Source organism: Nesoenas mayeri (genome assembly GCF_963082525.1).
Source record: "Nesoenas mayeri genome assembly, chromosome: 3".
Lineage (NCBI taxonomy): Eukaryota > Metazoa > Chordata > Aves > Columbiformes > Columbidae > Nesoenas > Nesoenas mayeri.
In genome coordinates this window covers 78,042,795-78,067,004 of record NC_137544.1, presented here as the reverse complement: position 1 = coordinate 78,067,004, position 24,210 = coordinate 78,042,795, and the positions used below count along the sequence as shown (strand labels likewise).

General features: G+C 40.2%; 1 protein-coding gene across 1 annotated transcript in view; it reads right to left on the bottom strand.

Annotated features, from left to right (window-relative positions):
• Positions 1-8,606: 8,606 nt before the first annotated feature.
• Positions 8,607-24,210, bottom strand: part of KCNK1 (potassium two pore domain channel subfamily K member 1) — a gene marked incomplete at both ends in the record, with an annotated part of 30,691 nt that continues 15,087 nt past the window's right edge. The window contains 2 exons of the mRNA XM_080342325.1: positions 8,607-8,866; positions 11,764-12,159. Of these exons, the coding sequence (XP_080198451.1) occupies positions 8,607-8,866; positions 11,764-12,159 (656 nt within the window). The remainder of the gene's footprint in view (positions 8,867-11,763; positions 12,160-24,210) is intronic.

Genomic DNA, 24,210 nt, shown 5'->3' with positions numbered 1-24,210 from the left:
GTGGCCTGAGAAGCTGCCAGCATGGTGACGTTAGGACACCATCATCTTGCTGATGCAACACCTCTAAATCATTTCAAAATAAGGTTGGATTGCATTCAAGGATGGCAGAATCCCCTGAATTAGAGGAGGACTGCAAAGTGTAACAGCAATAAAAAGGTAGAAAAGTAGCAGAAGTAAATGGTTATCCCGCTCAGCCTTTCTGGACCATACACATCCTCTTTTTCTTGGGCTGCAGCAAACTGCTTCTCTGCTCTGGTTGTCATCTCTACGAGTTTCCCACAGCCTTAGATTTTACAGCTGAGGAAGAAATTCCTGGGTAACTATTTGCCCAGTGGATCTATTTTTATTCAAGCATTCAGCAGTCTCCTGTCTATGTACAGATCAATACATTTTTCTGTTTAGTCTCCAAACTCACATTTAAGGGCATTCAGGACCAAAACCATTGGAAAAACTATTGATGTTTTGAGATTAGTTTTTTGTTTCAATGCATAACATGCAAAGAAAAAAAGTTAAACCTTATCAGCCTCCTTTGTGAGAAGATGTGATAGCAATACTTGCACCATCAAAATAACCCAGAGCTTGCCAGATACGCACAGGGGTTTGGATTGTGTAGATGTGGGTCCTCAGTGCCTGACTCAGGACACGGCCTTACCCACCTCAGAATCCTGGTGTTAAGGCTCTTGCCTCATCTGTAAAAGGAAATTGCAGCCTCAGCTGCATTTTACTCAAAGCCAGACCTCACTAGGGCAGTCACAGCACAAGTGTCCCCACTGTGCATCACAGGGGGATGGTACAGCCCTAGAGCAGCTCCAGGGAATGCAACAGATTAATTTTTTAGCTGTACCCTGAAGTTAATAAAAATACATCTCCCTTCTGTCTGGAATGCCCTCCCTGCAAGGTGCTTCACACCCTACCAGGGGTGCATTTATACTCTCAGATGTGTGCTCAGCACCTCGTTGATGCCTGAGGTGCTGCCAGGAGGGCAAGAGGATCAATGAGTTACCCCTATTGCCTAAAACTAGTGCTATGAGATTGCCTGAAGTAAATGTGTACTTCTTGCTTCCAGCAGGTCAGCTCATGTTTCCCTGAGCTCTGACAACCTCTTGCATCCTGAGGGTCAATAGAAGACACAAACGGCTCCTGCCCAGCAGAGGCCTCTCATAAGGTGCAGCAGGTTGTGTTTAAAAACAATGTTTCAGGCTCTTAGGACTGTCTGGGGCAGAGAGGACTTGGTACTGGCACAGCCTGTCTACTGTCCCCATGCATCTCCCCCATGGTTAGTAGGGGTAAGGACACATACCTCCTGCGCTGCAACCCTGGCTGCAGCATCAGCTGTGCCCCATGGGGTCTGTGTGAGGGAGGGATGAAGGGAAACCTGGGGTCCCAGGGAGACGGAAAGCAGAGTGGCGGGGGCATGGTGGCTAATGCCACCTCCCCTTTCTGCTCCATGGCCACAGCCCAGCCCATCTGCAGAGGTACCACCCTGGGCGCTCGCAGAGGCTTGGCGTGTTGGTTTCAGTGCCTGTGCAGAAAAAAGCACGTTGAAAAACTGAAACAGTAGTGAGTTGAGCTTTTGACAAGACACTGTGCCCAGAGCCAGCCTGCTTTAGCTATGCAAGAGGACACTGAAGGATGCTCATCTTCTCAGGGCAAGCTGATAGCTAATGGATTGTGGACTGTCACCTAGCACACACAAAACATAACAAAACCCTACATAAATGCTGCTTTTGGAACAATTTATTAGAATTTGTGCAGCCAGACAAAGGAAACAGGAAATTTTTAACAAATAAGGTAATTAGCCTCTGGGACAGGGGATGGGAGCTGGAACAGAGTCTTTGTTGGACGTGGAAATCTGATCTGTCCTAATACAGCCACTGCTGACATGTCTTGGGCCCTTTAAGAGTTCAGGGAAGAGCATCACAAGGGTCATTTCTACCTTTAAAAGACAGAAATGCATCTTTTCTCTCAACACCTTCTGATTTTTACAGATTCACTAGCTCCCACTTCTCTGTTTCTTTGCAGTACGCTTCAAAGCCCCCCACAACTCAGTGTGGAGGATTAATAGTTAAGTATCTTAAAAAAGCAGCACCCCCTCTTCCTCCTTTGATAATCCTGATTTCAAACTGTTTCACTTCTTTCTTCACCCTGCAGCAGGCACAGGTCCTTCCCCAGGGGCTGCACCAGGCTGCTCGTCCCCATCCCCTTCAAGTCCCACTGTGTCCCCTCCTTTACTGTCCATCCTTGCTACTTACCTTTTGCCTCAAAGGAGCTGCAGTGACTCTTCTGCTCTCCCCTCGCTGCTCCCCTGGGGTGTCCCATCTCCTCAAGGCTGAGGATGTTGCTTGCAAGCCTTCCTGGGGCAGACACTGACTGTACCCCTGCTCTGCATGGGCCTGGACAGCTGGGGGTTGGTTTAGTGGTACCAGGTCAAGCTCCCTGGGAGGTGGGGTATGAAACAAGGTCATCATCTTCTTTTGTATTGATCTTCTCTTTCCTCTGAATGTGCAGCAGGAATTTGAGTTAAACGGAGCGTGGATTTTAATCTTTGCATAATCAATTTCAAACAAGGCCTTATTACCCAATGCAAATAGGATTAATCTGAAAAGGCAGCTAACTAAACATTTGGGGGACTCAATCCCAAAGGTGATATTATACTTTAGTACTGGACATCAATATTTTTTGCGCCTCTGTTCAGAAAGCATGCCTCAAATCACAGTTGCCAATCACTAAACAACTTTAAACAGATCTTTTGCTCATAATCAGGAAACCAGCCCAGGAATGCAAAATTAGGATTTGCTAATTCTCATTTAAACTGATATTACAGTTTGCTGCTTTCTGTTTATGCAAACACGCTAATTAATTTTTGCCTATGCATGGCTCAAACAGAAGCTTTACAGTTGTAGAATAATGTGGGATTGCAGGACAGAATAAAATTAGAGTCTAAATAACGCCCAGAAGCACAGCAACAATGCACTTAAAAAGCAAAATAAAATAATTCTTTTAGATGAGCTATTAGTTTTTATGGTTATTAGATTACTAGCAGCATGAACTTTGGCTGATGTACAGAGAGCACAGCTGGGTGTATTGTAGAGTTTTTAAATGCCAGAGGTTGGAGTAGGTTTTAGATATAAACTGGTGCAGCTGGTGGTGGCCGCAGCTGGAGTTAATGTACACTCACGGGCAGGGATGGGGCTTTCTCAGTGACCAGCTGTCCCCTCACTTGTTCCCACCCCCATTCCTCCTGAGGGCAGATGGAACATGAGTCCCTTCTCTCCTCTTCATCTCACTTTGCCGCCTGCGGAAGCGGCCCAGCAAAGTACTGGTGAGCGCTTAGGGATGGTCAATCACATTCTTAAATGGGAAAGATAAATTCAGAAGGTTGAGTGGGTTGACCAGTCCCAAAAATGAGGCATAGAGGAATTAAGTCCCAGTTCTATGTGCTACTCTGGATACTTGCACAAATATACTACGTGACCTCTGGGATCAGCACAAAATGGGTTTGGAGAGTTTTGAGCCTCTCAGGTGAGTGGGTTTCTCACTTTTTAAGGTAAAGGTTTCACTCTTCTCTTTCCAGACAGCCTGAGCCACATTAGTCCCTGAAGAGTTTGGGCGGTGATGCAGATTTACACTCCTGCTCATGGGTCTGAACACTTAGCGACTTTAATACAGAAAAACTTGTTAGGATAACAAGTGCAACTTGCTTCAGGAAGCAGAGGGACAATCTACACTGGGGAAATGCCAAACTGTTTTCCTGATTCATGGTACATACAGTACAACTAAAGTAACAGAGAGCCACAGACTACAGACAGATTGTGAAAAAACATAATCCCATTATCTTCCTTTCAGGTGATTTTTGGCAATGATGTCCTTCTTCCTTCCCATGGAAGCATTTTCCTCTTACTCCTAGTAAAAGGCAATAAAGCCTGGTGAAAACTATGTGGTCACTTAGCAATCTGCCAGGATGATTTTGTCCTGACATTGGCTGTCAGCCCGTGCACCTGCTCCCAGCCACACTGTCCCTCCTCATTACCTCAATGCGTCATTTGGCCACAAGTGCCACACGTGAGATCATCTTGTTGTCAGCTAAGGCAATGGCTCTGACAAACCAGTATCATCACCAGCAAAATAACTGCATCACAGCACTCACCATCGGTGGCAATGCAATGACCTTTGAAGATAATTGGGACAAGAAATCCATGGTAAAAAGCAAGTAGAATGGTAATTTAGGAAGTGATGAGACTAACACTGTAAGCATTAAAAATGATACACATCAAGTGCCTAATATGCATTAGCGAGCATGTGAATTTGCAGAGCTAATCATAGTGATTTCAAAAATTACTGTTTCTGTTTGAAGTAAGCAACATGAAGATGGACACTTTTTTAGCTATATAGTAGCTTCTTGATACCTATTATGACAATGATGGTTACTAGTGGAACTCTCTGCAGAGAACAGGAACCGGTTCATTTGTACTGGTGCACACCTGGAGTAACACTACATCCAGCCATACTAACTGTCTTGCTTCAGTAAAAAGCAGAATCAAGAAAAATGAATAATAATGGAACAGAATTAGGGCAGTAATATTTTTAGCAACTTATGGTTCATCTCAGTACATTTCTGACTAGTATTTACAATGCAAATGGTAATGTGGAGTTGCAAGACATAGCATCAGCAAAGAGGTTCTGTGTATGCTCCTGTCACCCAGAGGGCAGAAATGGCCAAACAGCCACGTGTAAAAGGCCTGCTCTGCTTTTCTTCCCTTTCTCATGAGACCATCCTATGCAGTCACAGTGTTAGTGCTACCACACCTGGTTACTACAAAGCACTTAACTTGAAACTGCTCTGTGGGAAAGCCAGAGGTAATCTGCATTTGATCCTATGTGGGACAGTCCCTTACAAACCAGAACAGCATGCACAGCAGGGTAGCAGGTCTTCTACACAGCACACCTACAGTGACTTTCCATACCTCCTAGATACAATCGTAGATCCAGAGCTGCAAATTGGTGGGAGCTAGGAGAATATTCTGGGCAACTGTTGCTACATTCTTGTTGTCTCCTTACACAAGTTCACCTAGGTCTGCTCTTGGCCATTGCCAAAGACAAAATACTGGGCTAAACAAACATTAAATGTAACCAAGAACTTCTGCCCTTGTGCAACTAGTCTGACAGAAACACCCAACTAGGTAACTTTTGTAGTGCTGGCCATAAAGCTGCAAACCACCCAGATCTCTGAAGCTACCTACTCACAAAATTACCCATTTCAACCCTCAGCAAGTCTTGTGTTCACCCACACTAGGTGCAACTGGTGAACCTTCAGAAGCAACTCTTAGGGAAGAGGACATGTTGTCGAAGAGACAAACATGACTGTTGCTCAGCTCCAAGATCAAAATTCATGTGGGTTCTTCCATTTTGTTCCCCCCAACACACTCAATGGCCTGCCAATTCTTTCTCTTGAAATAAAAATAAAACACATTTATATTTAACAACTGAAAGACAAACAGAAGGTGGCATATGTCAGCTGTAGCGTGGAAACAAAGCTATTAATGGGCTGTATGCCTGGATCAGTTGAATCCAGGAGAGTGAGGACAGGACCCAGGCACTTCTCTTCTGCATACAAGTCATTTACTCACATTTTTAACTCCCTCTTGCAATTCTGGTTTCAGCACCATTGCTTTATGATCCACACCCTCCATTTGGCTTTACATGCACCAACTTCACAGTTTGCCTCTGTGAAAGCTACGCACTTTATACTAAGGCTCATGCATGATAAACTTCCTCCTCCTGATCTAGATTCCGGATTTAACTAGTCTGATCTTGTGTGTTAGCTTCACATGAAGATGTAAAAGCTGTAGGAAATGAAAGCAGTTGTTTTCATCTGTGCTACTGATATCCTGCAATGACATTTTTTCAAGCTTCCTCAAATGTTGGAGTAGTTAGATTATAAAGACAAGATAAATGTTATGCCACTCTTTTTTATTTGCTATAATCAGTCAGCATCTGAAACAAAGCCAAACACACTTTGGAATTCTTTTTTTCTATTGGAATAATCAACACAATACTAAGCTACAATTAATATCAAGGTCAGGTAACACTCTGGCATTAATGATTAATGGTCCCTTCCTTGAGCTGAGGAAGGCTAACTCAAGGATGCACAATCTTGACAAACGCAGACAGAATTTTTGCACAGTATGTGCATGCACACACACCACTAAAGAAAATACTCCCCACTTCATAGTGCAAGCAGGCAAAAGCCAGACTTTTTATTTAAGTTTAAAATAACAAATACTCACCTACATCACAGTATACTGTTTAGTTTATCACTTCTGCCTTGAAATCTGTGCTTTCTTTTCATGTGTCTACATTTTGCAATTGTGGACACACTGCAAAATTAGCTTTGTATATTATTTAGCATCCGTGCATATCCTTTAGAGCTTAATGTTACACTGAAATTAAAAGTAGTCTTGAACTTTAAGGTACTGAAAACAATAAAATTCCACTAAAAAAAAAAAGTATAAATGTTTCTTGTTGTACAGTACTCTTAATTTTAGGTCAGTGTCATTTAAATGTTACAGTTTTGAATTATTCATTGTATAAAGAGAAGCCTAGGGAAAAAAAATATCTAAAATGCCATTCTTAAGTCTGCTAAATTCTGATGATTTATGATATATGTACAGTATATAAATATTTGTATGTATATATGTACATATATATTGGTTAACATTCATTATAAGTAGAACTGTATTAACTTAGGCAGTATAAAAATAGCCACTTCTCTGGGAACATGCAAACACAGTATGCTCTCACCTAATCTATAAAACCCAAAACAACCAAAATCTTTCGCTCTGTTTTTCTATAAATATAAATTTTAATTGAAGCCTTTCAGCTGATTTAACCATAAAGTAACTATTTTTCCAGTAAAGATATAAAATCTGTTTGATGCTAGCTATAATTAAGCTCAAACACAGTATATTTTGGGTTATTTACTTTCAAGTATTTTTTCCACGTGCGCTAAATCTAGACACACTGCGTTTTCTTTTACAGTAAAATAGTGTTCAGCTCTAAACTCTAAAAGCCAAATTACAGGCAATCTGGCATGCTTGCACTGCAGGGAAAAGGCTCTCCTCTACACTATTCCTATGTGGGAGGTTGTCCTAATATGGCTATTTGTGCTCCAGATCTTTTGTTCACTGCAAAGCATTGTCAAGATTCCCATATCATAGATTCTTAAGGCCAGAAGAGAGAGTACTACAAGCACTTAAGTCTCATCTCCTGCCCACCAAAATTCACTCTGAGGTCCCTGCGTTCAGCACAGTGACTGGTAGCTGGACTAAAACACCTCTCCTGTTACAGCCAAAGAGGTTCCAGCTTCAGAAGTTGAGCAAGATCTTGACTTTAGTGACTTTTCCCAAGGGGAAAAAATTCCGGTTCCATCCGAACCAAATGTGACGTTTTTCCTTTTTCCTTGCCACATGAAAAACTGAAAAATTGTTTTGCCCTGAAACATTCCCTTCTCCTCCAAAGTGCTCTGAGTACTAGTTAGAAAAGCAAAAGATAAAGGGGCTGCGTTCAAAGGTGCCACTGTTTCTGTTCCTCCATTCACCTACCAGCTCAGCAGAGAGCACACACTGGGTTAGACTGTGGAGGAAACAGCACAGAGTCCTTCCGACAAACAGATTTCAACCACCTACTAGGAGAATGCCATAAGAACTCTGCCAATCATGGCCTATGCTGAATTTCAGTTCTCTTTTTCATTCTGTTCCACACAGCTAAAAATCCACTCCTACCCATTTCAGTGGACCAGAATGCAGCTGTCTCCCTTCCATAAACCCCATCTCAGCCAGCACTTAAAACTGGTCTCGCTACTTCTCAGACTTTACAAAAGTATTTCCTAAAAAAAACAAAACAAAACACCAAAAACACAGCATGGAAGACTCAAGGCACACTCTCTTCAGGACAACATTTTCCTTGTGATGGGGAGGATCTCTTAAGGAAGTGGTTAATTTGAATGTAAATGGCGTGGGCAAAAGAGGGACTGGAGCCTTTTTTTTTCATTCCTAGATTTAATATTTACACCTGCAAGTTACTGGGTAACAGAGGGATGATCTAGATACCCCCCACCCCAGCAGATCTATAGATATTGCTCTAGAAATGTTTTCTGGACTCAGATACTCTGTGTGTTTGGATTAAATCTTTGACTACACTTCTGACAATCAAAAGTGTACATCCCAAGATTTGCCATGCCACCCAGTTGAAAGATGGGACATCCAACCAAATGAGCTGGATGTCACTGAAGGCCTACTCTCCTAAAGATGTTGGATGAAGTTGTCTGTGCAAGCCTTTCTCTCTGGCACCTCTGAAAGCAGTACGCCTAACTCCTTCTCCCTCAAGCAGAATGGCATAATGTTCCCAGCCACATCCTACATTTTTCCCTATTCCCAGGGTGGCTCCCACATTTTTCCCAGAAGTCTTTTCTATGTCAAAAGTGATGAATCCTTGTTAAAGTAGCACAGTCTTCCAGCTTTTATATTTTCAGAAAAAAAAAAAAGGCATTCTATTTCTTATGGTAAGTAGCATAAATGCACCAAAACAATGGTATGGATACCCCTGCATTAATTGTTTAGAGAGCTGTCATTGGAAGTTGGGGACTGGGAAGTCACAAAAGGCTCGTTCGCCTTCTGATCGTCCTTCATAGAGGCTGCTTGGTCTGAGATGGAAGAGAAGGAGAGCTGGTCATGTTCCATTATATGCACTTGGTCCTCTTCCTTGTCCTTCTTCACATAAAACAACTTCCTAAACTTTTTGAGTTCATGAAGTTCACAGAAAGTCTCGAGAACCACCAACATTGCGATAAGGCCCAGCAAGAGATAACCTGAGTACAAAACCAAACAAAACAGTGTTTCAATTATTAGCAAATTAAGTAGGGCTGAAACAGTTTTAACCCTGTAACTTTTCCCACCCTATCATCTCTGAACAGTATGTTAATTTTCTGCATGACACAGTTCCAGAGCTCTGTAACCCACTTTGGACTGTCAAATCCTTTTTGTCCTTTTTTTATTCTGCAATCAACAAGACCCCGCAATCAAATAAAGTAATGCTAGTGGCTTTAATTCTGTCACAATTGTGCAAGAGAAAAATATGTAAAGGCATTACATGAAACAGAATACTACAATTTACCACATGCATACTCCCCAACTTAAAACCTTTGTAAGTACTCTTCAAAATATTTTTTCATTTAATATTCCAACATGTTATAACATAAGTAAAAATATGGCAGCTAGTTATTTTTTGTACCAGTTTAGCAGTACAAATAACTTATAATTCATGAAAACTTTTGAATTACTTTAAAATTATGAAAATATATCCAACATCCTGAAATGAGTGGAAAAACAAAGCAACTAGAAACGTGTACAAAACCAATAAAATGAAAAATTACTGTAAAATTACTGCTGACATTTTAAAAAACATGACAAAGTTGCTCTATCTGGTGACACTTTGGAGATTATTTGCCATGTTTTACCAACGTAAGTTATACAAACATGGAAGTGTTACTGAAATGATATTACTGATGACTTTGGTGGTACACTGACCCTGATTTTTAAAGGGAATAGTCAGCGCTCATATACTGAGACTTTTGAAAATGAAGCTTCATATGGTTAACAGCCCACTGTGCTGGGGTTTTTTTTGGTTTGGTTTGTTGTTTGTTTGCTTTTTTTCCCCTCTCAAATACATGCATCTAGAATTTGAGGGAAGGTGTTAAAATGAGCATTTCTTAATCTCCGTGTTTCACTACACCCCGGCCACTGATCATTACAGTTTAATAAGGAGCATGACTATTTGAATATTTCATCATTTCAATGAGGAATCAAGGAGAAGCTAAGTGTGTAATTATTAGTACAAAATGCTCATCCAAAGGCTGAACATTACATGTGCTGAAAGATCAACACAGATTAAGTATTATAACATACATACGGTCACTATTCTGTTACCTAAAGGCATAAATATTTCACCTATAGTTACAGATTATTCACTGGCAATAATTTATTTTTCCTTCCAGGAGCACCATTAAATCAATAACGCAATACCAGCTACAGATCTAAATCAGTGCTACAGCTAAAGTTCATTATTTTCTTTTAAGCTTTATCTCATGACACCAAATTTGAGCTACGTATCAACACAAGGAAGAAGTGACAAAGCTATGCCAATTAAAAGGCATCTATAAATCTGCACTGAGAATTTTATAATTATCTCTGAAATTCAGTCCAACTGATCATCATTTGATTTAGAACAAGACTTGTGTTCTCCTAAAAATTCTTGAAAGCATGTAGCACTCATTAAACGTCTTCTTATGTAGAACTCCAAAACTTTTCTAGAAGAAAATTAGGTTCAGCAAAAGAAAACATTCTATACATCTTGTTTGGCTCTTTGAATTGTTCACATGAAAGGAAAATAATAATTTAAAAGTTAGGACCTTAAAAAGTGTTGAAATTAAACATTATAAGGTTACAACACTGCCTAAAAGCTACTTTTTCGTTTTAGTATTTCCTGTAATTTATTTCCCAAGTGTTGTAAGGTTTCAAAAAGGATAATCTGAGCGGTAATGTTTTCTTCTGATTTTGAGGTTTGAGAATGGCTAGAATTTTTACAAGGCCTTTACAAGCCATGACTTTTTCCATTCACTTCATCATTTGGCATCCTCCGATCAACTCTGCAGATCATCAGGGTAATAATTAAAAGCTACTACTGGCAAGATAAACACAATGGGTAGAGGGGGAAATCTCCTGCAATGACAACAGGCCTGGCAGGAGAAACAAATAAAATGTTCTGTTGGCTGCTTCGAGGAATGAAAATTCAAGGCCCAATCGTTCTTCAGGTAAAACACAAATCCAAGTTAATGGACACTTCACCTACATTACAATTGCTGGATCATGCACAGGAGCACAGACAAATGTGTATCAGCCTAAGAAATGGGCCTGACAGGAAAGGTTTGGTTTGGCCATTCAGATCTTTTAACCAGTGCGTCTGATGACCCAGGACTGCAGAGACTGAAGCTGTATCAGAAACTGGGATACTTCAAAACACTGTCACTGGAAAATACTGCCCTCAGTATACATTCACCCAGAGTGCCAACACAAAGATAATTTTCTTAGCTCTACTTTGATCGAATCACTGATCTCTGTGATCAGTGCCTGTGCCTCTCTTCTGTGTTAAACATAACAAAACTATTTTAAATTTAACATTCTTGGTCTTGCTTTGCCATCATCTCAATCTACTTGTCTCTCTTTGACAGCTGGTATGTACCAGTGCCAGCTTCAACTACCTTCTGTTACAACTGAGGTCAGAAACTTTGCTGTTCTGCCTTATTTCCCATTGCTCCTCGATTCCTCTCTGTACACCTGTCATCTCACCTTAGAAGATGACCTTACGTTACAGGGATCATCCCCTTGGCTCTGTGATGCACTGAAATCTTAGCCTAAGATGCTCTTAACCATTTTCATAACAGTAATGTGAGCATTTTTTTCTACTGTTAATATGACAGCACGTAGCTATGGTTTGGCACAATGGAATTCTGGTTTTAGCTGCTTCTCTCTTAACTAAGTAGACTGATCTTATTTAAAGGTTTTCTCTTTGCACAGCTACCTACAATACCTGGTTTTCTAGCTGACAGCTCAGAGAACAATCAGCATCCACAGAATGGAGAGGGAAAGTCTGATTATTTTTTTTTTTTAATATACAGCCTTTTACTTGGCTGGTTAGTTTGACACTTACATGTAATTCCTATTTTATACAGCTCTCGGAATTTTTGATTGTAGCCTTCTCCTGGCACATAGTCTCCGAGGCCGATGGTGCTCAGAGAAATAAAACAAAAGTAAAAAGATTCCAAAAAATTCCAGTCATCTTCCAGAACAGAAAATATTGCTGCAGGGATTAAGAAGAAGCATGAGACTGTGATGAACCCAAGGAGCATAGCGTGGATAATTGCAACAATCTGCTTGGAGAAGCCCCAGCGAATGTGGAAATACAGTACAGGCCTCCTGGTGACATATACAATGATGCGCTGTACCACTGCTGTCAGGAAAAGCAGCGTAAAGGGGATCCCAATGACTGAGTAGATGATGCAGAAGGCCTTTCCTCCATCAGATAAAGGCACTGTGTGTCCATAACCTGGAACAAAGCAGAGGAGACACAAGCTGAGCTAAAGCTGGGAGCTCATGTAGCAATTTGATTTTGGCTATATTGTGTAAGGAAAAAAATCTGCTTCAATATTGCTAATTCTGAATTCTATTTTTGACAAGTGCTGCCTAAAGGTCTGTTTTAAGCAGGCAAACAAAGCCTAAGTACTATCAATAAGCAATATTTCAAAATCATGAACATAATTGTATAAACGCTTACTTCGGAGAAGGAAGTGGGAACTTATGCCAGGAAATCTGTGTTTTATTCTGGGTTTTCCTGCTAACCTTTTTGTTTAATTCTACAGAGTGATATAACTTCTTTCACTCACCTTGTCAAATGAAATAATCCATACTTCAGAAAAATATTCGTAGATCTACTTCATAGTAAAGCACCAAGACCTTTTGTGAAAATCATTTAAATTATACAGAAGTATTCTAATCAGCATTCCACACTATATACTTCTGTGCCTCCGAAAGGTGTTTAGTTGATAATCAAAAGAAAACTAAAAGCAGAACAAACATTTTCACATCAAATCCTGGGATCTAACCACTGTGGCTGGATTTTTGCCTGGTCATTTACACACTGGAAGTATCAATGCTGATCTGCTCAGAGTGCAGGAATGTATTCACTGTTGTACAGGCTGATCATGGCTAGCAATCTCAATTCCACAAATGTGTGCAGTTCCACTTGTACCCAGCGCAAGCAACTATGCTGCCAAAGCATACTCTGCCAGACAGCCTGGTTGTAAATGTAAATCATAGGCACAGAAAAGAACAGTAAATCCAGCATAAACCTGGAATGCTTTCTTCTGTTTGCCAACTATAAAAAAAAAAAGGAGTATTTTGTTTTCATTGCAGTAAGGAAGAAGAAATATCTTGAAATCTCGTTTGGTTAGTCTTTACACCAATATCAAACCAAGCAAGGGCAGACAGGCCCTAGTAATTCTGCAGCCCCACATACGCATACCTCTGCATACCTGCTTCCCCGTGAAACCAGCTGCTCTGCAAGCCCTTTCGGGTTTTATATGAACACAAGGTATTTCCCCTCTACATTAATGAATTTAACAGTAGAAGCACCAGCGGAGTAAGAAAAGGAAATGTTCATTTTATTTAAAATGCATAGAGACACTTCCAGAAAACAAAAGATGGGCATTACAACAAAGTCGTAGAGAAGAAATTCATTAGACGTAGTTTCTCTGTGTTAGCTCACTTGACAGGAAACTTCAGTTGTATTTGAATTTTAATGACATTATGAATAATTTACCCAATCTCAGTCTTTTGAACCTCAGAAAATCATATTAATTAATGCCTTCTTTCCTTGCTCACCTTCTGTTTGCTTTATCTGTTTTGAGATAAGAGAACCAGAACTGCACAGAGCATACCAGACACAGCTGAATCAGACTCATGAAGCTGCAGGGAAGGTTTCCCACTTCGTGTTCTACTCCATCCCTAATCATGCTGGACACTTGATTGGCATTTGTGACTACCACTGAGCTGACACTTTCTTGGCCCTGTCTATCAGAACCCCAGGATCTTGCCCCTCAGAGGTACCTGGGGATTGACCAGTGCAGACACCATCACTTCATATGTGAAACTATGGCTGGTTTTGCTGCGTGCATCACTTAACATGTTATCCACACTCATTTTCAAGTGCCATCTTATTGCCCAGTTGCCCTGCAGCTCTTCCATCACCCTTACTGACTTAAATAATTTTGTGTCTTTTTGTTTCCTCGCCCTTGCAGGTCATTTATGAATACGTTGAACAGCACAAAGCCCCAACACAAGCCTACAAGGAACAACCTTTGTGACACTCCCCTACTTCAAGAACTAACCATTTTCTCCTTCTCTGTTTTCTGTCTTTTCCCTATCTCACATCCAGCCCCAGTTGGTTAGTTTTCCTGAAAGCTTTTCAGGACAGCCAATCAACTGTAAATTTGGAAGAAAAGAAAGATGTGTGCTTTGAGCAGATCCATGTGATATCTAAAACTGATCCATGTGACAAAAACACAAAAAAGGCAACTGCAATGCTCCACCACATCATGGTGTCTTCAATAAAGCACAACTAGAGGCGTGTAATTTAAGATGCAGATCAGACTTCATCTGGACTAATCCACTTCATTCTGTATATCTGCACTTAAAGAATTAATTCACGCTGGAAGAGGAGCAGAGAAATGTTACTGAAACCATCAGGGGAACAGAAATTATTTTATGAGAAGATAAAAGTGGTTGGCTTCCTCAGCACAGCTGAATAGGGGCTGAAAAGGGATATAGTATCTGCCTGTTAACGCATCAGCATACAAGTACTACCAAGGGAAAAGAAATGCTTTAGATGAAGAATAATATTGCCACACAAACAAAGAGCTTTGATGTAGCATGAATAAATTTAGTCCAGAAATGAGAAAAAAGTTTTTAAGCTTCAGAGACGCGTTTTGGAGCAGCCATCCACTTTCAGAACTGGGCAAAGAACCCAGCTATGTTTAATATGGAGCCTGATGAAGAGTAGTAATTTTATGGATGCTGCAATACCATGAGGTTATATGTGACAAGCAGGAATTGAGCTTGCAGGTCTAGAAAGTTCCTTGTAAGCTGCAGGATCTTAAATTTCACACATTTGCAATGTTCAATGAATCCATGCTTTCATTAATTTGAACTCAAACATCTGTATCATGCATATATTAAAACAACAACAAAAAAACCCCCACCAAACACACCACCAAAAACCAATCAAAAGAAACAACCAACCAACCCCTAACACTTTTGTCAGTTCATTATGCACAGAGCAGGCTGATGATGATTTAATTCTGGCCTCAGTGGGGACCCAGGCAGCAATCAGCTCATTTCTTGGTGAGGAAGGGTTCTGTTACCTCTCCAATACTTCTCTAATAATTCCTTCTGAAGGATAGACATTACCCTTCCAGGTGCTACAGAGTGTGCACCCAGACTCAGAGGGAAGTGTAGAATGAGAAAGACTTTACTACAGCAAAGTTTGCAACAAGGTTATATTAAACCAGGTGCTCAGACTAGCCTGCCTGGTTAACCCCTTGGACATTTTCCCAATTCACAGAATTAGCTGAGATGCCTGGACTACACGCTACCTTCTAAGGTCTGCTCTGCCCTTCTGCTGAGGTTTAAACGTTGCTCAAGGGACAGCTGAGGGGACCGTGTATCTGCTCCTCAGCTACTAACAATTACAGGAACTATAATACTACAGAGCAGTAGTTTCAGATTGAGGAGAGAATATATGGTCCACTCAACCAGCAGCAGTAAGAAGATGTCCTCTTCCAAAAGCAATGGATGAGTGGTCAATGTTTGCTTGCTACACAGCATACAGAGTCAGTGCCTGGGAATAACTGCATTGAAAAACTTGAGCTAAAACAGTCACAATGAGGCTACGGCAAGTGGGGAGGAAAAAGATCCATATTTTTTTGCAGTATGAAATTGCTTATGTGACTTTTCCTAACAATGCCTATAATCTTAGTCATCAGTGTACAAAAGCCATTAAAAAAAACCAACACAGCCATACATTTAAAGAGAGGCAATTACAGATCCGAGGCAGGAGATAACTCTGAGTCTGCTTTCAGACACTTGCGTTCTATTGCCTTCCATCTCTGCTGCTGCACCTGTTTGTAGCTTCCGTTGTTCTGTACTTCTTCAGGGAAATTCCCTTCTATAACCCCTCCATAAAGTACCTACCACATGCTAGTTCTACATAAATAATAGATAACAAAACATATGCCAAGTTGCCTTCTTCAGTGGAAACCAGCATGTTCAGAAGCATTTCAATTGCTATCCTAAGATATTCTTTTTGTTATGAGAAAAAGAGTCTCACAAATATGAGACTACTTACAAAGACATTTCTGTATTCTATCAAGGAGACTTGCTATGGGTGACTAGAATTAAATTGTCCATGTACCATGTCTGATAACTGTGTTACTGATTATGAAGACATCCAAGATTCACTGAATGCTGTATTTTCGTATGTATAAAGTAATATATCCGATATATCCGATAACAATCACCTGTTTAAAAGCACTGACCTTCGAAAACCCAAGCCCTCAGATAACCTGCCCAAACTCAGAAGCAAAGTGACACCAGAGATAAAAGGATATTACATACAATCCCTTCTATTGTCTATTAGGCACTTAGAGGTATAATTCCTTCAAAAAAGCTCACAGAAAAAAATGTGTGCGAGATCAGCAGTATTTGCCAAATTAAATAAGATCAATGCTCCATCTAGCTTGGTGTCTTGAGACAGATCATATTTGATTGATTATACAAAAAGCAAAACCCCACAAGATGCAGACAGTTGGCTTTCAGTTCTATTCACATAGGACTTTTTTCCTTCAAAGTCATTTATTGTCTTATGACTTGGAGCAGGAATTCTACTGCTATAAGATTATATAAATATTCAAGATGTCTTTATCTGTTCTGATGTAATTTTGAATGTCATCATAGTCTACAAAAATGCTTATGAAAAAAATCATTTAAAATGCTTAAATCTTTTACATTGATCTTGGTACTGTGAGTGAGGTCAATTACATGTTCCATAAACTACTCTTCCATTTGCTGTCGTTCAAGTTCAGTCTTTTGCTCTTGTATCTTTCTAAAAAGTCTTGGTCATGACTTTTCTATACTTTTCAGTGGTTTGTAACCCTCTTGTAAGTTCTTCTTTTAGTTATTTTCTCTTCTGTCTTACCTGTGTGTAATTGTTCCTGTTAGATCACTTTGTAGAGAAATATGCAGCATTGATCATCATATTATGGGTAAGATGAGTTTTCTACCTCCACTTTTAAATACCATTAGACTTGGTTTACCAGACTCTCTAGGTAGCTTACAAGAATGTACAACTCATAACAGCCCACATCAAACCCAGTATTGTGTATAAGCACGTCACACTGCTCTTCCACCCTGTGTTAACTTGGCATCTGTTGGGACTGGGTGTTTTCTACTTTCATCCTTCTCAGATATTGCTTGGACCAATCTTGGACCAATTTCTTTCTCTTTCTTCAGAGTTCAGTCCCCCCTGTAGCTCACTAATTGGTCTTCTATCTGTTAAGAAACAGTCATCACCTTACAGGTCTTTCCAGACCCTGAACTGAGCATTTAGTGCCAGAGTGCAGAGGTGTCGCAATTCTGTGTTGTGCCTGGACTTCCACACAGAAGTTGCCAGAGGTTGCCCTGAAGAGCTCGTGTTGAAATGTCATAAATGGATCTGACATCAGATGAGGCAACCAATGGCAAACAGAGGTGCCACAGCCCTTGGGAAAGTTTCCCCCAAAAAGCCTCTCCCAGGCTACGGTGATGAAAACCGGAAGGTGTGCATGGTGGCTGCAACATTGGCTCTTTCTCTTGCCCCTCTGGTACATCCCCAGGCATCAGTTGTCCATGATTGCTCTCATGAGCTGCTCTCATGAATAGGGACCACTGTCCCCAGCATTAAAGTTCACTCCCCTCCCTTCATGACTTAAACAGTCAGTGGTTTTGTGTCATCTGTCGTCTTCTGCCAGGTGCTCTTGTGCCTCTTTCCTACCACTGGCTTTGTCAAGCCACTGCTAGCTCAGGTCCCCTTAGCCCCAGGTGACCTGTTACAACACCACTGAGCTTCTCAGGGCTGGGAGTGTGTTATCTTCAGCACAACCAGTGTCCTCCCCGACACGCCCATTCCAATTGCAGAGTCATAACACCCAACCCCAACATGGTGGCACAACACGACAGGCAAGCTCATCCCTTTCCTAATTTAAGTCAGGTCCCTGAAGATAAGTCAGCCCTTTATGTCTGCTCATCATCTCAAAACGCCCCAATAGACGAAGTGAATCATGTGCTATGTATTAAAGTTATGCAAAAATCTTTCATTCCTTCCAAGCATAACATGACTCACCGGAATACGATGATGAAGGTCAATGATAATATTTACATAATTTCTACACTGTTACTTTTATAAATCTTTGACATTTTCCACTGTGTTTAACAGTGAAATACATCCTTTTTCATAACTGGTCTATTATCTTCCATGATAAAAAGGAAACGTCAGGTCACGATAGATCCATGAGGTAAGAGAGATCACAAGTGTCAAGCATTTTTTCTATTGCAAGAAAAAGCACAGCAGGAACCAAAGTGACCAGAAGCATGCCCTGCAGAGTTCAAACCAACATTATGATTGAAGTAGCTGATTAGGAAGTTTATGTAAAGTACAGCAGCTGACTGGGTCATAAATTTGCAGGCAATTGTCACCTACCATCCAGAATGAAAGAAATTAGAAAAAGACGTGCTGCATTACACAGCATATCTACACGCACCAAGGTATCTGCTCAGAATCAAATTCTTTCAGAAAATGTATTTTGCTTTTTCTACTTCTACCGGGTGTGCACTGGGAAGGATAAGCTTTAAAGATGGCTGATAGGCAGGTAGTTAACCTGCCTTTTAGTACACCATTGCACATAAGCCTTTCTTCCCTGCAATACAGATAGAAAAAATAATTTAAAGGACTGTAAACATACATGAAAACTGGCCCATAGCTAAAAATATGCAAAACAGTAGCATTGTGCTGCTGTGAAAAGATTTTTCAGAACTCTTAGAGGTTTGGGACGGCGCAATATCATTAAAACAAGACATTAAAACAGAGTTATATGTTAAAAAGAGGTAAAAATTAAAAGTTCCCAACAGTTTTGTTATACAAACTTGAGAACTTTGATTTCTAGCCAGGTTGAGATAAGCTACCCTACGTGGCAGAAAGGAGGATGAAAAATGCCACTATGATGGGCACTTTTAAGCAGAAGAGATCCATTTGGATGTTATGTTTTGTTGCCTCCTCAGCTGAACTAATGGAACTGGTTTTGGGTGCATTGGAGGAGGGAGGAAGAGAAGGTGCCGTAAAATGAGTTGATGAAATTATCTGGATTAAAAAAAAAAAAAAAAAAAAAAGGAAAGTGGGGAAGACATTAGTTTGAAACCCAGTTCATTTCACTAATCAAAGCTTATAGTGAAGTCCTCAGGAGTTGCATTGGCATAATTAGAGAGGTGATGAAGGGTGTGGCAGAAAGCTCTTAAACCAGTTCCAGTTTTGCCACCAAAGAAAACACTCATTAGGTTCCTCCTCACACAAGACTAGCAAGGGTGATTTAAACTTCTAGTTGAGGAGATATGGTGCTATTCCAGCTCCCTTCAATAATAATATATCCCTCAAACCTTAGTAGAATGGAAGTGGTACCTTCAGATTTAAACAATTAAATTAACAATGAGCATTTGATCTTCTCCAAAATGACAAGTCCACCACACTAATTTGCATGTATTTACTAACAGTACACTGTTTCAGTTGCTTCTGAGACTGTCCTTTGCTGCCACCAGTTATTGAAGCCAAAGACTGCGAACTGTCTTGCCAGCTGGGTTTGGAGTTGCCTCAGAAAGAATCAGTTCATATAACAGGCTCACAATGTCACCTGTTGCACCAAGAAAGGCTGAAATGGTTTTGAACATAGTTTTATAATAAGGTTGTATGAGTAGTCTGGTTGGCTGTCAGCAAAATCCAAACCCAAGAAATCAAGCCAATGGCATGGATATATTGGCTTCTGTGTTCAAATGCCGTTTCAAAACAATTTCTGCCAGAACAGCTGTATGTCAGAACATTTATATCTTGCAAACCATACAAAGTTTGCCACATCTGTTCCCGCACAGGAAGCAAGATTTCAGCTGCCCAAAGAAACCACGCTGGAAGCTGCATCCAAAGATGCTGGAAAAAGGGGACGCTGAGAAATGGAACTGGGGAAAATGTTTGAATGAGGACAAGGGATACTTCCACACCGTTTATCTGAATACATTGAGATAAACAGCTTGCTTTATGGTCTTATATTTGGTATTGTTTAAAACTGTCCAAGGATTTGTGTCAGTGCTGGCAAAACACTGATGTTCAGTTCCTGTTCTGATGAATATGATCTGGGTCAGCCTAAATAACCAGCGTGACAGTGGATATAGCTACATATTCACATGTAACACATCCACGTTCAGAAAGTGTGGCAAATGCTAATAATAAATAAATAAACATACCCAAGATCTTATGCAAGGAGCAGAAAGGGTAATGATTTCAATTTCCTACTAAGTATGTTCTTAGCTCTCAGAAAAGTTATCCCCTTTCCTGCAGTAAGCCCAATCCGAACTCCATGTGTTCTCTGGGAGTCCCACATGAAAGGACTGCAAAAGCTCTGACTGACCAGTGCACCTACACACAGGGTGGCCCTTATGGTGGAAAATTACTTCTATATAGATAAAACAAATAACTACCCATATAGAAATACACTTAAAAAATCAGTAATAACATTTTTAAATAAATTTAATAAGCATTAAGAATTAATTAATAAATATTTAAAGCTAAACTAAAACTGGTATGAAATTATTTCATATCCCACAATAAATGTCACTACCATTGATATGCTTTTCAGTTATTGTATTACCAAAACAGAATAAAAATATTTTCTTGCCCTCAAAACATATAAAAATATGAGGCAACCAGTGGACACAAACAGAAAGGTAGAAAAGAACGAGATGGTACTGGGCACTGTACAACACAACAGCATCTATATGGCATCATCACTGCTTGACCTACCTGTTCAGGTATTTACATACACTCATGAGCTTCCCCTGACCCTTCTCTCCTCCAGGCTGAACAGTCCCAGTCTCTCTCATCACTCACAGGACAGATGCTCCAGTCCCTTCAACATCTTTGTGGCTCTTCACTGTACTCGCTCCAGTAGTTCCATATCTTTTTTTGTACAGGGAAGCCCAGAACTGGACCCAGCACTCCAGATGTGGCCTCACCAGTACTGAGTAGGAGGGAAGGATCAGCTCCCTCAACCTGCTGGCAACGCTCCTAATGCAGCACAAGATACCATTAGCCCTCTTTGCCACTGGGATGTGTTGCTGGTGTGCCTTTCACCATAATTTATGCAAGGAAAACTGAAAGTGCTTTACGTCTTTCCAGATGAGCTTAACCATCAAGATCAGAATAAATACATACATTATGTACATATCTATTATCTTCACTATAGGAAAACTACAGTAGTTTGTTTGTAACAAGAACTCTTATATCTTTTTTTGCTATTTTAAGTGCACTTAAAATTTTCTAGAGCAACACATGCTGTCCCCTTCTGCAGCTTAGCAGTCCTGGGAACTCGCATGTTCCAAAAAAACGTCTATAATTCCAAAATTACGGAACAGAAATCCTTACATTATTCATGTTCACCATTAACCCATTTCTATGATCTCCAAGGAATATTCATTTTATTTCCAGCTAGGAGATGCATTAAGACAGTTGTTGCCTTTGTTCCAACCTAGCTGCTGATGCTGGAGAATTGTCTGTATGCGGAGAAGTTTCTGTACCCTGTACAATATTAAGGTTGCTGTGCACCTTTATATCTAAATGTGAGATATAGGAGGTGGGAATATTGACATTGTGGCCTGGGCATTTCTTTCCAATTCAATTTTTTTCTGTACCAATTATGCAGCATGAGGAACTGTTGTCACTTTGAATATTCAGGATAAACGACAATAAAGCACAAATAACCTTTTATTTCTTTCTTCAAATTCTGACATACCTTCATATTATTATAAATATTTTCTCTCATGTAGAGATGAAAATATAGACATGGCTTTTCAAACTAGGAAAAAAACATGTTCTTGAAGACTGATAAAAATAGCTTTGCTCTGCTCCACATGTGAGTTAGCTGCCCTTGTGAGCCACAAACAGTAATATAAAAATGCATGTTAAGAACGTTTTCCAATCAAGTTTCAGTGACAAAACAAAGCAGTACAAGTATCCTGTTGTCATTTCAATCAGCAAGAGAAAAGCTGTAGTCAGTGCAGGTGGATCCATGGAAATTATATATTTATAGATGGTAATTTTCCATTTTTAAAGTTGTGATCATTTTTTTTATACTGTTCATGTCTCAAAGACAGAAGGAGAAATTACAAGATGTCATGATGAAGAAAATGGTTTTGTGTTGTTGGGCTTGTCAGCAAAACTTGTTCTTTAAAACATGAAAGTAGTTTGGTTGCAACGGGAGCTGAGATCTTACTCTGTAAGTCTCATATGAATGTAATGAAAAAAAGCAACATTTGGTCATATTACTTAAAGGATGAATTATCTGCTAATTCCTACCCATAACCAATTATTTTGGCTACTAGAATGTAAGTATAGCAACAGGGGAAAAAAAAAAAACAACCAAAACCAACAAAACACAGACACACATACACACACAAAAAGTTACCTTGTTTACATTAGTATTATTACAGCACAGTAAATGTAGGTCTGTAGAGTGGAATATGTGGTAATATAGACCTAAATTCATCATTATATTTAGGGAAGCCAGGGTTTACTTCAGATTTGCTCTACTCTATTCACAAAGACTAGATGCCCAGTAACAGCTGAGGTGTGCTTCACTGCTCTCCAAGAGTGTGTGCTTCAGGTTGTTCAATCAAAAAGAAATCTACTCTGCACACTCCACAATTGCTCTACAAGTATGAACCAGAAGTGTGAAGTGGGCTTCCACATTTCTGATGGGCTCCAGATGTTCTGTAGGAAAGACTTTCAGTTATAGTTTCTGAATTGCCATCATCAATCACCACCATGCAAGACAATTCGCACCAGATAAAAAGACTACAACCTGCTGGGCATATTGAATGGCTAGCAAGCAGTAACATGTTGACCACTTAGACAACTGCTGGTTTAGCCAGTATTTACCCATAGTTCCTATTTAATGAAGTGAAAAACATGACAACCATATAGCAGTGATGGTAATGATGAAGTCATTCCCATAGCAGCAGTTAAGATCCATATGGGGGAGTTGTACAGAAGTGCTCAGTGAAGATACCACACAACAGAGGGATATGTTGTGCTAGATCAGCACAGCCGTAGATGGAATCCACTGCACAGGGACCAAGTGCAGACAAAAGAGTAGGTACAGAAATTAGTATGTCCCTTCCACATCCGAGATGATTATTAGCTAGTGTTTGGTGCAATATTACCCCTTTTCAAGAAAAGTATCGGAGGGAAACACAACTCAAAAGATAATTACTTTAGGTGGAAAATGATAGCATTCTTTCCTGCCAAGGCCTGACACTCCATGTTGCTAATCCCACCTGGCTACATTATGTATGAGCAAAGTAGACACCATCAACCCAAGGGAACTGTTAGGCCCCTCCCGCACAGTCTACAAAAGCTTGACACCAACAAGGGACCTACCATGTGGAAGACAAGGGTGTCAGTACTCCAGGTGAGGCACATATTATCCTCCACGTGTGCACAGATCCACATTGTGCTCAAGGCAGGAGCAAAGACTAAAATACGCAAGTGCATTCAGCACACCGAGATCTGCTAAACATCTGTGGCAAAGCATTCAGGCTTTATTTCTATCACAGATGATAGCCAAGAGATACACATGCATTTCTGAGTTTGCTGTTTGGGTTTTTTTGTTGTTGTTTTTAAGTTAACAGTATTTTTAAAACAAACAAAAGAAAAGAAAAACAAAAACAAACAAAAACCCCCCTCACAACCTTAAATCTATATTAGACTTTGGTTTCTCACAGTATTATCCTGGATTTAAGACTCTATAAGGGTTAAACTGCAATCAAACCGGGATTCATTTGGTGCTGGGATTTCCCTCCCCATCCCCAGACTTCTCAATAACAGCACATCTCTGGAAATACCTACCCAAAATGCAAACATCACATCTTTAGCCCTGCTTCTACTGAAGATTTAGCAAAGTAAAGAAACATGTACCTTGTTCCAACAGTTATTTTCGCTGTAATCTCAGATTCATTTTTCAATGGAGAAAAAAATATATTGAAAATTATAAAAGTCTGCTAAATAAAATCCAACCAACAGGCCAAAAGCAAGGTGAGACTTTCTGAGGGCTGCTCTGAGAATTCCATCAGGAAAATTCCAATTATTCTTCTATGGGTTTACCTGCCCATGAGGCAACAGATGGTCAAAAATCTGTTTCAAAGTAGGGGTCCCACCCACAGACTGCTTTATTATGAATCTTTCCTGATAGAA